Source organism: Parus major, chromosome 7 (genome assembly GCF_001522545.3).
Source record: "Parus major isolate Abel chromosome 7, Parus_major1.1, whole genome shotgun sequence".
NCBI lineage: Eukaryota > Metazoa > Chordata > Aves > Passeriformes > Paridae > Parus > Parus major.
Window position 1 is genome coordinate 5,089,050 of NC_031776.1, and position 14,981 is coordinate 5,104,030.

Sequence of the window (14,981 nt, forward strand, 5' to 3'; positions counted from 1 at the left end):
AGTATTCTATCCTGTATTGCTTATTGATTTCTTGCCCTTCATGCTAATTTAGCCCACATTCTTTAGTCCTCTTTCTATTCCTAGTCCTCTATCTATTTCTCAGACAGGGAATCTCCAACTTTCTACACTTCTATTTCCTCTGGTATCCTCTGGTTACTCCTTGAAGGACCATGAATTTAGGATCTCAGATATCTGATCTTCAACTCACTTTGGCTCTGCTTATTGAAGCTTGTTAAGGTTAACCAATTATAGGTTTTAATGATCAAAGTAACATTAAGAGCCTGTGAAGAAACTTAAAAAGTGGGCACTGCTTACAAGTAATTGATCAACTAATTATAATTAGTTTAGGAAAGTTCTATCATTTCCAACGCTACCAAGAGGCTCTCAGCTCTTACAGAGGCGCACACTTGGCTTTAAACTGTTGCCGAGTGTCTGGGTTTAACCTAAGCACGCAGAACACCCTCAGGCCGTTCACAGGACCCACCCTGGGCAGGCCGCAATGCTCGGAAGGCGATGACCCAGCAGAGAGCCTGGCGGCACAAGGCACTCATTGGAGCCGCCACCACACCACACAGCCGGGGCGGCTGAAGAGCTCCGCCCGTGGAAGGCAAATTTCCAGCCGGAAGGTCCCGCCCGGCCCGGCCTTTTCCGCCCGGCAGCGCCATGGTGGGCAAGGCCCGGCGCCCGCGGCTGCACCGCGCCGCCCCCCGGCCCGCCCGGGAGCCGCCGCCGCTCCCCGGGCCCGGGCCCGGCCCCGCCGCGGGCGGATGGAGCGCGGCGGCCGGGAAGGTACCGGGGCCAGGGACACTCGGGGCGGCGACGGGCGGGGGCTGGCAGCGGCCGCCTCGCAATGGCTTCTCCGCCTTCCCCCTGCGGAAGGGGCCGGTCCCAGAGCACCCCCGGCTCCACTCGAGCTCTTGTGGGTCTGTCCTGCCTGCCGGGGGTGTGCGTGGGAAGGAGTGGAGCAGTGCCGCTCTTCAGTTTTAGGTTGGGGCAGATGGAGAAGACCTGTTTATACAGAAATATTTAGGATGTTCTGGTTTTCACCAGCTGTGTTTTGAATATACGGTTTAGGTGCCTCCACCTAGCCCCCTCACAGCAAGGACACAACACCAGTAAAGGTTTTTTATGTGCCTAAGCTTTCATTGTGAGGAGGCAGGAGTTACCTGTCACACTCCTACCTGTGCCAAATACAGCTGGGTTTATACCACTGTGAAGTTATGTGTTGGTGATGGTAGATGCTGTTGGCTAAAGTAATAATTTCCAATCCAGCCAGAGTAGCTACTGCAGATTTTAGGGAGGCATTGCGTGCTTAAAGCATGATGCTGAAGATTTGGTGAGTTGCTAGTAATTACTGAATCTGCTTAATGTCCATTGATTAAGGCTTTAGTCCCCTAATCTTCTCATTTGTTGCATATCTATATTGTTCTGTACCTGTAGCAAATCTGTCTTTTCCTAAGGATGCTGTTCGCAGCTCTCCTGGGAGTGAACACCTTTGAGTGAGACAAGAATGTCTTAGCAACAGACCAGTCCAAAATGAGACTTTGTGAAACTTCCTTCTGTGTGGAAGAGCCGGGGGGTAGGTGGGAGGGGGAGCAGGATGGTAGGGTGCCCTATGTGCCCTTACCTGCTCAAGAGAGTCACCTGCTCACTACCACTGTTCCTATCTGGATGGTGCTGGGTTTAATTTTTTAAATTTTTTTGAATGTGTGTTGCCTGGTGGTGTACGTACTGATTCCTGCTTTGTTTCTTTTGCATAAGGACTGGGACTTCTCATCCTCTGGTGTATTTTCTGGGGTGAAAATTGACCCTGATACCCTAGTAAAGAAGCTTGACTTGGACTCCAGAAGCATAATTTCCTCCAGAACAGGTTTGTTGTATTTTGAATGCGTCCTGCATTAGGTTATGAGCAAAGACGCTGAGAACTGTATTTGCAGTGGCTTTTAGTGGCTATCCCAGGAAGCTCAGGGGGCTACAAAGCAAACATTGCTTCCTGTGCTCCTGTGAAGGCTTTTAGAAGAGATTTGTTTTTGTTTGGGCTTCTGCATGGATGTGCTTAGTGATAGCCAGGTGGGGGACTAGCTTCAGGCTATCTATGGGATATTCTCGTGCAGCCAGAGACTGCCAGGGCTGAGAGCACAGCAGAGCCCAGGCTGTGACCTGATCTCTGGGCTTGCTCTGTGGATGCTTTTGCCTCACCAGCAGCTGCTATGGGAAACCCAGTGCTTTGTCAGCAGGCTCTCATTGAGTGCCAGCAGTGCTTTACTCACAGCAGCCTGTCTGCAGCAAGTCTTCTTCCACCTTTTGCTGTTGTGGCGTCTGTGGCTTGAGTGTTCCTGGGCAAGAGAATCTTAACTCATAGGAAGTATGGAAAGTGAGAGGGGAAAAAGGGAGGACATGACAGAGCCCTTTGATTTTCAGTCCCAGAACAAGGAAATGCTCTCTTTTAACTGCTCACTGTGAGACAGAGCTTTGTGTCTGAAAGCAGTTTTCAGTTCCAAATGTCTGCAAGGTCTCAAAAAATTTATCTGAAACCTGAATGCCAACCCCCCCCACACAAACTATATAAATGTTTAAAAAATCCCAGAAGGAACAAACCACCAGGCAGATCCTGGTAGCACAGCAAGCTGTCCTGGTGCAGAAGATGCATGTGACTCCCAAATACCTTCTTTGCAAACTAAATTAATTTCTTTTCTTTATGTAGATAAATACTATAGTGACTTTGTTTTCCTGCCCAGGGCTATAAACAAATCAATCACACAAGGGAAAGTGGTTGCCTGAGCAATGGCGAGCTGCCCATCAGTGACATTTGGGCACAGTGAGGAAGTGAGGAGGTTGTGTGAGGACACATTTGCCTGCTCTCTGTACAGAAACCTTGGCAAAACATACTGCTTTTGAAACACTGGGCTCATTGTTGGTAATTCTCCTGGGAAAAGGACATGTATGCATCTATGTGTGCATGTGCACGTTGCCATCTCTTTAATTAAATCGGACAGCATGTTGTTGGGGGCTGGCAGCCTGCAGTCCCAGCCTTTCATTGCAGGCTACAGCTGTACATGTCTGGGTTATAAATAGAGCCGTGCTGCTGGTCCCTGTGCAGTGCTGATGATGCAGATGTGCAGTGCCTGGCTGCCTCTCCCTGGGCTATGGGCTGGCTTCCTGTAGCCAGCCGTGCTGACCCCACTGCTTTGTGCTCTCACGCACTGTCCAGATGATTGGCTAAAAATAACTGTTCATTTGGGGGGCTCAAAACTGCAATTCAACGAGGCAAAAAGTGATTTCATTATTTTTTTACATCTTCCCAAGCTGTTATGCCCTTTCTTGTTGTTGCACTCTGGAGCCATGCAGAGGCTTTTTCATTATGGAAATCAGTTCGTTGTTTTTTGTGTTAGTTCAGTGAACTGTAACTAAGCTGTGCATACAATGGCAGACACCGTAGAGTTAGAAAAGAGATGTGCTTTGTCTCCTGGCATCTCTGGTCAGCTCAGAGCCAGTTCTGCAAGAAGTTCAAACTTGACTCTAACCCTCCCTCTACCTCTTCTTCCCTTTTCCCCTCAGCTTAGAGCACAGGGCAGGAGGGTAGGATTCTCCTACACATTGCTATTTTAAGATTTAATAACAAGACAAAAGCATGCTTCCCTCCCACTTGCTTTTCAAGCTCTGAGAAGGTCAAGTTGGCAGACTGTAGGTGGGCTCACTATCTCCTGTGCTTTTTGTAGCTAGAGAAGATTTATTTTTTTCTGCCAAGGCTGCTGCGTGGCAGTTGGGAAAACAGGTATTTGTCCTGTGTGTGTGTGTGTATATTTCACATTCTCCCAGATTTATTCACATTGTCCAAGATTGCTGGTATCTGTGTTTTGTGTTTAGATCTGATCTTATGCTGTGACTCTCTTCCAAATAAAACGTAGTCTGAGGGAGATCTTGGAATTGGGTTGGATTTTAGAGGATGTCAGCTTGGAGCTCGATAGTCAAAAAAGCCAGCTGGATGTTGGGAAGTAGGAGGGAAAGAGAACATGGAGAGCATTGTTACACTGTAAATAAACCCATGGTATAGGCAGCTCTTTGATGCTACATGTACCATCACAGGGGCTAACTAACCAACAGCAGAGCATGGTTACTTCCATGGGATAAAGGGCTTTACCTGGAACAGCTGTTTTCATGTGTCAGAGCCAAAGAGGTGCAGTCCTGTAGGAAACCAATCCACTGCTGTGCTTGGGCTTGAGGGCTGTTGCCTGTGGTTTCCAATCTCTGCAGTTTTTTCCTCACAGTTTTCCTCAATTTGTAAGTGACCAGCTTTTGCTGGTTTTTTGGCTGTGGTGGTTTTGAGGGAGCAGGAGGAAACACGATGTGTCAAGTGGAAAGTCCAGCATCTCTAGCAGGGTTATCCCATTTAACATGAGTGCTTCTGTGTGCTGGAGCTGAAAGGAGTGAGGCCCCTTTTTGTGGGGGAGCTAACTGGTGGTGTTGATTTTTGTGAGCTGAAGGTCTGTTTTTTCTGGGGATTTCTGAGGATTGTTGGTGCATCTGGTTGGGGCAGGGTGCCCTGGGGAAGTATCTGCTACTCATGGTAGTGGTCTGTTGCTTCCTTTAGATACAAGGCTGATTCAGTGTGCTTGTGATTAGTGTGAGGTACCAGCACAGGCTGTTCTGGCATCAGTAATCCCTGTGGCATGAGAAGGAGAGGGTGGAACTGTAATGAAAAATGTCACCAAAATGGAATTCCTTGTAGGTGAGTCTTGCGTTCTGTGATATAAAAAGCCAGTGGTCTAAAAAGGAAAGTATTTTAATATGGTAGCTCTAAGCTGTGTCGTGCTTAGAAGCAGACCTGCTGCAACTGCTTTCCCCTGCTCTGCTTTTTGTCTTTAATCATTAGCTGAGCTTTACACCAGATTCCAGATGATTTCCACACGTGTGTAGGTGAGAAAAGCCAGTGCCATCCCCGAGAATGCTGGAGTTCAGTCCATGAGTTACTTTATGCTCAGTGATTGCTTCCTGTCAGTATAGTTTACTTAGCCACTGACGTAATGTAAACCAAAGTCTTTGCCGTAATCTAATCCATGCAGGGACCTCTGTGACTCGAGTGAGTGGATAAATCTCATTTGGGTGAGCCTCTGTAGCGTGGGAATTAAATGTTTCCTACCAAGTCAGAAATAATGGCCTGTCATATCGGAGTTGCTGCTGCTCATTTTATGTTGTTTTCTTTAGCTTTCCTTCGTCAGTGTTTGTTCCTTGAAGCAAGGGCCTAGTCAAACTTGGCTCTGGCTGAGGAGTTGCCTATGAATGTCTCTTTTTTTGGAGTGGATGATGAACCAATTGTGGAATTGATATGAACGACTGGATTGGTAGCTTCCTGCTTCATTTTCAGCTGCTCCTGAAGGGAACGGTGACAGGCTGTGTTGTTGAGAAAACAGAAGCGCAACAGCAGCAATTTCATAATTTTTTGCAAAAGTTGATGCAAAATCATCCTGATTTCTGAGGTTGGATAGGACATAAAGAAAGACTTCTCATTTTACCATGAGGGTGATGAGAGGCTCTGGCACAGGATGCCCAGAGAAGCTGTAGCTGCCCCATCCCTTGCAGTGTTCAAGGCCAGGTTGGATGGGGCTTGGAATAACCTGGGATAATGACAGGTGAAGGAGGGCCATCTGCATGTTTCTTCCAACCCAGGCCACTCTGTGTGTCTGTGATTCTAAACCAGGGTGTGAAGCTGGTAGAGTGAGGTGGGTCGTGAGCCTGAGCAGAGGTTGTGCTCTGAAGAACAGGACTGTCTTGCAGCATGGGAGCCACTCTCAGTGGCACACAGGGGTGTAGAGGAAGGAAATGACTGAGCATCTGACAAAGAAGGAATTCGCTTCTCCTCCTAAACAAATGTGGAGATAGGAGATGATAAAATCAGACTAAGCAGGAATTCACTGACAACAGTGAATTTCTGGGTTCTGCAGGCTGTGTACAGCCTTGATTTCCTCCTTTCTGAGGTTCTCTGTAAGTTTATTTTGTTACTAAGCGTCTTTTTGCAGAGTCGCTGACAGATCCCTTCTGGTTTGCACCTCAGTTTCTGCTCTAAAATTTCAGATCTGCTGGGTCTGTCACCTTATCTGCTTCTGCTTGGGTTCTGCATCTACTTGTCCAATTCTGTTCTCCTTTTTTAGCCTCCAAGAGAAGCAGAAAAGCTGTGGTTGGTTGGCATTATGGTCCTGCATTAGCTTCACGCAGTATAATTTGCTGTCCAGTTTTGGGGATTTTTTTATGGATGTTGTACCAGAATGTTAGAGTTCCTGTAACATCTCTTTGATAGCATTGCTGTTCCTGCAGTGTCTAGGTTCACAGTTACCTCTGCAGAGGATCCACACCACCCTGGAAAAATTGCAGCTATGAGCAGGCCCCCATTACTCTTCAGGAGCTCTTGACAGGATGCCAATCTTTGTGTCCTATGGTTTATTCTTGACTGTTGATTGGATTTCTGTGTGTTTATTGCCTTTAAATATTAAGGTTCCTCCTCTTTTGTCCTCATCCCTCATCACCTTCCTCTGTTTTGATTTTATGTTTTGGTTTTTTTCCACTCTTCTGGAATACCGGGGTGTTTAACAATTGAAGGATTAAAAAAATAAAAATTAATCCTGTTTGTTTTAATGAATGCATCTGTTCTGAATATTGGTTCTAAACCTCTGCTGCTTTTTCTTAATGCATGCTTGGGGAATTTTGAAATCTGCTTGTGTTGGTCATTCTCATCTCTGGTGTAGAAAGCTGCTGGATCCTCACAATTCTGCTGCTGTTGCTTTTCTTCAGCTTATCATTCTGTGCTGGCAGTTGTCAGGCCTGTCTTTTGTTTGTTTTGTGCAGAACGCCTTCCTCAAGCTGTTCCCCACAGTAACACTGCTCAGATGGGAAGGGGTGTAAACAGGCTGCTCCACATGCTGAGGATGGCAGGGAGCGGCTGCAGCACCTCCAACGTGTTCGTGAAATTTCCCTGGGAAATGCCTGTGTGCTGTGCTAGACCCAAGTGATGAGGTGTTCCTCCTCCATCTGGCTTTGTTATTAGCTGCCCAAGCTTTGGGCTGTGTGAATTTGGGGAGTGGTGAAATGCTCTGTCCCTGATGCTTTCAGTGATGCCCTTGGTGGTGTAGCACTGAAACTATTTTAATGCCTTTGAAAGTATCTGATGGGCGTGTGGGCGCTGCCCTGGAAGGAGCAGCTGTTTGAGTGGTGTCTGAGCTGGGAATTCTTGCTTTAGATCCCCTCTCCCTCCACCCCATACCTTCTGCAATGTGTCTGTATCCATTGTGTCACCTGCACAGGTCCAGGATGTGTTCCAGGACTGAGTGTACAGCTCTCAGCTCGAAGGGGAAACTTCCCTGCATAAGCTGATGTGGCTTCTGACATTGTGTGTGAAAGTGTTTGAAACCTCCAGTAACAAAATTTGCAAGAAAGGAGAGTTGCCAGGGAAGGGAAAATGCTGTATAGGGGTTAAAGTCTTTACCTCTCCCCCAGGTCCAAGGTTGGCCACCCTGGTAGCTTGATAAAGTGACAGATGGCAGTTTACCTTATCTGGGTAAATTGCTTTAGGTACAGCAAATTGCTGTACATTTCTTCTTCTTTGCTGTTTGGCTGAAATTTACTTATTTTTTTTTGACTGCATCATTAGGACCTGCTTTTATCTTGACAATGCCAGATCACCTTTTAAGGGCAGATTTGGTGTCTGAGAGTTTTGTAACAGGCTATTAGAAAACTTCACTGTGTTTGAGAGGAGCTGAGATAGCGGTTTGTCATCTGGAAAGCCTTTCCAGTGAGGTTAGATGACCTCAGCCTACTGGACACCTCAAAGAGATTCTGTAGTTCCCAACAACTTGCCTCAAAGCTAGAGAGTTTTTCTGTTCCTTTGGTCCAGTGGGATCTTACTCAGTCAGATTGACCAAGTTCTGTAGCAGTGGTGAACAGCTGTGGGGATTGGTTGAAATGGAGAACGGAGACCCGCTGTGGTCTCTGGGCAACTGTGGAGTGGGGATCCTACTGAAAGCTCAAGACATTGGTGCCTTAAATAATAATAATTAAAAAAAAAAAGGTTAAAAATCCATGCTGCTTAATGTTGCTTTAACAATTTGTGCAGTGTGGTGCTGGCTGTGAGAATAGCTGTGGGAAGCTCCACTTTAATTAAAGTAAATGCAATTAATTGAGAAACTGTAAATAAGCGTCTGAAGCTCGCGCTGTTTTTGGTGCTTTTACTTCCCTTCTGCAAATAGAGCATTTCCATGTTGTGAGTGCCTTCTGCCAGATCACAGGAATCACTTGTGTTAATATTTATGGAACTAATTAACTTTTTTGTTTTCTTTCCCTCCCTCTAGCTGTGGCTAAGTCTCTGCTCTTAAAATTAACATTAAAAAACCAAAAGACTCCAATTAGCTCGTGGTTGAGCACGACACAAACACAAACATTTTCCAGAGAGCCCAAAGCTTCCAAAATGTTTTGCAGCCTACTCCAGGGGAGGAGGCTGTCAGTGGGAAGAGCTTGAAATGAGTCCTAGGAGTTTGAAGGATGTGTCAGATCGCTCCAGTTTCCTATTTTGGTTGTTGGTTCCTTGGCTGTGCCTGCTGTGTAATGCTCACCAGTAGCACTCGTGGAAGGTACCTGCCCTGGAGCAGCCTTTCTGTGCTGCTGAGTGGATGGAGAGGAGGATATGGCTCAGTGAGGGATTGGAGACTTCGTTGGAGAAGCTCCTGAGGTGCTGCTCTGTGTTTTTGCATAGCCTTCTTCCAGATTTTGTAAAAGTTGTGTGCTCAAACCTGAGCTTTTTAGGTCAGACATATCAGTGCCTTGTGCCACTGAAGGGCTTGCTGAATTTGAGGCCAGGGTAACCCCTTGCCTTCCTGGCCAGGAGTGGTGGGGCATGGCACTTGCATGTCATGCCATGTCTTGCTCTGTGTGATCATGATTCCTGGAGTTTTAAAAAGATACTGATCTAGCCTAGTATTCTCCTGTGAAATGATTTTAAAATGGTTGGACATCCTTACACAAAAATAGATCAGCACTGCTTAGGAGAGTACTGAAGCTGCGGTGTTACAAAAGAGGGTTATGAACTGAAATCCTTGTCTTTGCTGCACTAATGTGAAAGCCTTAACATAATTAAGTTATAAAATTATAAATTCTACAAAGAGAGAGGTAGAATGGCTCTGCACTGGTGCCACAGGGGCCTCCCAGCACAAGTTCCAGTAATGCAAACCTCTCATGGGCTGTATGAGGGATGGCTCAACACTGCAGGAATTAAGAGACCAAAGCTGAAGAGGGGTGAGGAAGCAATTGTGGAAAGGGGACATTGATAGCTCTGGAAGTCAGAGCCATTTTCTTGTCACCAGCAGTGGTATGGTGGTGTGTCAAACTGTCAAATGTCTCTCTGAAATACGTGTCCTGGGAGTTTAATAGACACTCTGTTTAGAAACTCGGTGGAGGCTGGTTAAAGGTGGATTGTATGAAAGGTTTCCCTCTTCTGGGTTGCCCCTTCTGACTTGTCTTGATAAGTTTCTGAGGTGGAGGAATAAGTGAGTATTCTCCTGCTAACCCCTCTGGGAAATGCCTCCATGAAAAACATTATTTTGCTTGTTTTGGTTTGGTTTTTTTAAACAAACTTCTATGCTATATAAATCACATTTCTGATTTACTGAGAGATAAATCTCTGCCCTGCTGATGTGGGTCTTACTGAATTACAGGCTGTGTTACAGGGAGATCTCAAAAGTTCATGTCTGTCATTCAGACCTAGTGGGATCTATAGTGTTATTCTATTCTATGCAAGTTATCCTTTATTTCTGGTCTCTGTGAGCAATTTATGGACCAAGGTTTTCTTTATGCTTGGGTGGAAATGCATGTGTCAGCTGAAGATCTGTTTATCCCCTTCAGCATTTCAGAGTGGCACTACTGATGTTCATATGTGGCATAACTGGTAATAACATCTAATTTGGGCTTAGGTTTTTAGTCAGGTGGCTTATAGAAAGGAGTTTTTGTTGTTTATTTGGTTTTTTTAATGAAGCTTTTAACACAGTAAATCTCAGTGTACATTGTCTGAGCTAAATGTGGGAAACACAGCTATGCAAGGATTAAGTGCAGTGGTTACTGGAATATTCTAGGTTGTTTGAAATGATAATTTGGACAGATTTAGACTGAACAAGCAGTGTTGCAAATGTCCCGTAAGGCAAACCACAGAACATTCTGGAGAAAATCCTGCTGCAGAAAATTAGGCTATCCAAGCAGTTCTTCTAACAAGAGGGGACTGTGAGTTGGAAGGTATGTAGTGATAGTGATAACCAACTCCAATGAAATGTGGTGTTTTAGAGAGTCCCAGGAAGGAAATCGGAGTGAAAATGGGGCACACAAACTTGTTTCCTGACCCACTTGTGCTGTGTTCTTGATTGCTTGGAGAACACACAGCAAATCAAAAGATCTTCTTAAAGAATTTTGGCTTCTATGAATGCTCGTGGATGTTTGTGCGTGGTGTGGCTGTGCACGTGCATGCCCTGGGCTGATTCCTATTGCATTTCCCAGCTCCATGGCTTTTTAACTTTGTTTTTCCTTATGTCTATTTTCCTCTCCAAGGTTATTTGTAAATTCAGGTCACTGAGTGTTCTTATGTAACAGGAATGGGCTTCTTTAGCATGGAAAGGACATTTCCAGCTGCCATGGGTACAGGCTGTGTCTATACACGCAGCAGTTATTTCACAATGTGGTTTGAGTTGAAATAACCTGGTGTGCCTGACGACAGGGAGACATGGGAAGGCTTTTCCACGCTGTGGGAATTCTCTTGTTAGAAATCACAATTTTAAATTGCTTTGTTCAATGCCACTTCTGTATTTTGCTCAGCAGAGCCTCTGGCTATAGCTTTTGATTCATGCCAGTAATTTGTGAGGGCTGGGCTTGGGTAGGGCTGGGCTTAGATGTGCTCCTCTGCAGCTGCATGTGTGCTTGTTGTTTTAGTGTCTGCACCTGAGTGGGTTTTTATTTATGGAAATAGCATACAGATGTCTAGATATTGTTTGTGTGGGGTTATTATAACTTCATGTATTTTCTTCCTCCAAAATAGAGGGCATCAGCCTGTTCACCTGTATTGGATGGAAATGGCAGGGTTTTGGTAGCAGGACAGAAGCCAGAGCTGTCACATTCTCTGCACTGTCAGGCACAGTGGTGCTGTCTCTGGGAAAACATAGAATTAAGAAGGAGTAGGAAAAAAGTGAGAGAGCCCTAGGAAGACCAGGGACAGAAAAGGAGGAAAGGCGGTGCTCCAGCCTCCAGGACCCCAGTGGGGTAAGTGTGAGGAGGAAGGAGCAGCAGAGGGTGACTGTGATGCCATTCCCTGGCCCCTGCACTGCTCAAGGGAGCCGGGAATGAAGAAGTCAGAATGAAGGAGCAGAGCTGAGAAGGGGGTGGGTGAAGGGAAGGTGTTTTAGTGTATGCTTTTCATCATCTGATTCTATTCTAATTGGCAATACATTACATTAATTTTTCCTGAGTCTGTTCTGCCTGTGATGGTAATTGCTGAGTGATCTCCCTGTTGTTTACCTCAGCCCACAAACTTTTCACCTTATTTTTCTCCCCTATTCTTTTGAGGAGGGAGGGAGCAGCTGGGTGGGCAGCTGGCCAAGGTCGGCACACAATAGCTCAGTAAAAACTGAGATAAAACTCAGTACTAGGTGGAACTTTCTCCATGGTGGTTCCTCTGCCTTCCTGTGTTTTTCAACTGAATGTTTTCTGAGCATTGTGCAGGTGCAGAGACACCCTTGCATGAGAACTGAATTCCTTTGCTTTTAATTGAGGCTCACAGGTGTTGAAGCAAGTAATTCTTCCACATGTCTGTGGTACTTGTATACCTGTAACAACATTGTGGCCCTTGCATCCTGAGCATCAGAATTGGGGACCACTCCCCTCCCTCTATTCAGGCAAAGAAAGGGAACAGAACAGGACCCAGCCATATACTCCAGTCTGAGTTCAGGCAAGTACAGAACAGATCTTGGGTCTATCTAGGTGTTTCTTCTGCCTGTCTTTGCAGTGTAGGAGGTGCTTCTCCAGCTGTGTCTGCATTGCTGACAGCTTTGTAGCACAAGAGGACGTACCTGTGGCAGAGCAGAACAGATCTCTTTTGAGACTGTTCTTTCTCAGATGTTAGATGTGCTCATTAGAGGGCAGCAGAATAACTCTTCCTTTTTCTAGGTCAGGTCTATATTTTTGAATATTTTTCATCTCTGTAGGGCATAGAACAAAATTTTCCAGTTCCTCCGTCAGTTTTTCCTGGTGCATTAAGTGTACAAAGCAGCAATGCTCATATGAAAACCTTGGCCTGTATAAAGAAATATGGAGTATTTATAGTAAAACTTGCCTCTTTGAAGCTTAGGGGGGTTGCAGGCTTATATGACAGAGCTTCATTAAGATTAAACCACAAATGGTTAGCACAGTATGTAGAAAAACAGCCAAAATAATATTTCACAGCTAACTTGGTTTTTGCTCAGCCTAATTCTTATTTGACCTATATGTCCATATGCATCTATGGATTTGTTTGCTGCACTCCAGCTGATGCTGCCACCTTTTTCTGCTTGAAGAAAATGTTAAAGAACCAGTCTTGCTTTATCCAAAAGTAATCTTTAAATGAGATCTGATAGTACACAGCCCACCATCCTCCAGAATGTAAATACTAAAAATAATTATGGCACTGTCTTTAAAGGCTAAGCAAGGCTGGGATTTGGAGTCCAGCATCACAATATTAAAATGCATTATTTATTATGTAACATTCATAGGAGGTGGCTGTAGCACTGACTTCATAGCCAGCGTGTTTCAGGCTTCTGAAAGAGCAGGGTACAAGTCCTAGCTAGGAGTTAACATCTCCCATACACACCTTACTGGCAATGTTTTGCATGCTGTTGTCTTTGGAAGAGGTAAGCTGGTTCAAGACAGCTGGAATAGCAGGAAATTTTTGGGGTTTTTTTAAGTTTAGCAGCATCAGCCATTGATTTCCAACAGCTGACTGATTTTGGAAGGTCCTCAGTGGAAGTAAATGTTCATGAGCTAGTCTTTGCTCCGTGGCCTGATGTGATGGAGCAGGTGGGAGGGTTGGCAGGAAGAGACACGACACCTTTCTCTTTTACCCACAATGTGTTGTGTGTATTTTGACATCCTGCAGGCTTCTTTATCTGCCTGTCCTCTACCTAAAGGTGCATGTGTCCACCCAAAGGGACAGGTCCCTCAGGGGTTTGTGAGTGCCTTGTCTTCCTCACATGCATAGGGGCTCTACCAAACCAACATACACTTGGTTGCTGCTTTCTGCCCTCAATTATTTTTAGAGTGGCAATATCCAAACCCACAGACTGCTGAAATGGAGCAACCTTCTTGATACTAGCAAATGTTGATCCTGGCACGGTGGCTTGGATCAGTCCTGCCTCCTGGAGAAGTCCAGATTGTGCTTTGCACTCCTGGTTTGGGATCCACCGTGTAGCTGGCATTTCTTCACGTAATGCTGCGACACCTCAGCAAAGTCAGCATTAATGGGGAGCTCCTCATCAGGGAAGGAAAGCTGAACAAAGCCATAAAAATGTGAACAATGGCTCATAGTTCTTGGCAGCTCTTGAGCCATTAGGTAAAATTAATATCCTGTCAGCGGGGTAAAAAGATTAAATTGAGTCTTACACCAAGTGAGAAACATGATGAGTCTGTAGGCGTGTGGATTTAAATCCATTGGACTGTGATCCATATTAGGAAATTAGCAGGCACGGTGCTCATGCCACAGCCTTCTTCGTGCAGAGAAACATTCTTCCTGCCAGCATCATCTGTGCAATGTGGGAAGATTGCTGGCTTCCCTTGTGTAATGAAAGTCTCTCCTGGGAACTAACATGGTATTTTGTTGGGGATACAGGAGTTCTCAGTAGGTGTTGTTTTGGGTTTTTCTTGGGTGTGGTGAGCCTAAGTATTGCAGATACTACTGGGTAAGGGGAGTGTAGCTTTTTTTGTTCAGGGAACACTTTCTTCACAGGAAGAATGCCAGTCCTTGTTGCCCTGTAAGTGTAAGGATACTGAATGAGAGGTGAGGGGATGGATGGGCAGTCTCAAGGTTTACTGCTGCAATCCCAGACCTGAGAAGATCAAGGCAATGCCAAATGTCTGGCAGGCTGATTTGAAAACTGACAAGGAGTGTCAGAGAAGCACCTACTCATGGTAGTTTATTCCTTTGCCATCCCCTGTTATTTCTTCTAACATCATGGGTGTTCTTGCCACAGCTCTGTGCTGGCAGCTGCTGATCTCATCTCTGTGTGGGGTGGATGGGGCTGGACCCGTTCATGCTAGTGCAGACAGTGTAGATCAGACTTTATTGTCTGCCTGTGCTGCTGGCAGGCAGGAGCATCAAGTACAAAGTGGCAGAGCCCTATCATTTTTTTAAAATTTCACTTGCTTTTAAAATAGATTCTGCCAGGAAAATATCACTCCAAGATGGGTAACAGATGCTGACCTGCAGGGTTGAAATAAAGTAAAGGTGAAGAGGTGATGGGATGGAGAAAAAAAACAAAACTGCAAAACAGTTTCTAACTCTTCTAGAGGGGCCCAGACATTGATTTTCCTTTTAAAAAAGGTTTCTTCTGCATTTAAGTGAGCCAAATGGGTATACTGGAGTAGAGGGGCTTGCTCTAAGACCATTTTTGAAAAACAAGTCTTGTGTGAGAATCGCTGTGGACGACACAAAGAGCTCCCTGACAGGGGGCAATCCTAGCTTTGTCAGGAGATGAAGAATGCTGTGGGGGTCTGGAGTGAGGTGATGGTGGGGTCTGTTCAGGGGCTTGGTAGTGGGATGGTGCCCTGTGTCCCTGGAGCCAGAACAGGGGCTGGAGCGGGGAGTGGATGTAGGTCTGTCCAGGGGGGAGGATGCTGTGTGTCTGTGTTGTGTAAGATGACAGAACTGGTGATCCTGTTGGTGCCTCAGGGCTTTTGGGAGCTCTGCATTGTCAGCTGAAGTGGAAGAGCAG

At 45.7% G+C, this 14,981-nt stretch overlaps 1 protein-coding gene across 1 annotated transcript in view; it reads left to right on the top strand.

The window, feature by feature from the left end:
• The first annotated feature begins 648 nt into the window (after positions 1-648).
• FAM207A (family with sequence similarity 207 member A) overlaps positions 649-14,981 on the top strand; it is a 38,805-nt gene continuing 24,472 nt past the window's right edge. Inside the window, exons 1-2 of the mRNA XM_015635541.2 lie at positions 649-789; positions 1,762-1,870. Of these exons, the coding sequence (XP_015491027.1) occupies positions 664-789; positions 1,762-1,870 (235 nt within the window). The 5' untranslated portion in view covers positions 649-663. The remainder of the gene's footprint in view (positions 790-1,761; positions 1,871-14,981) is intronic.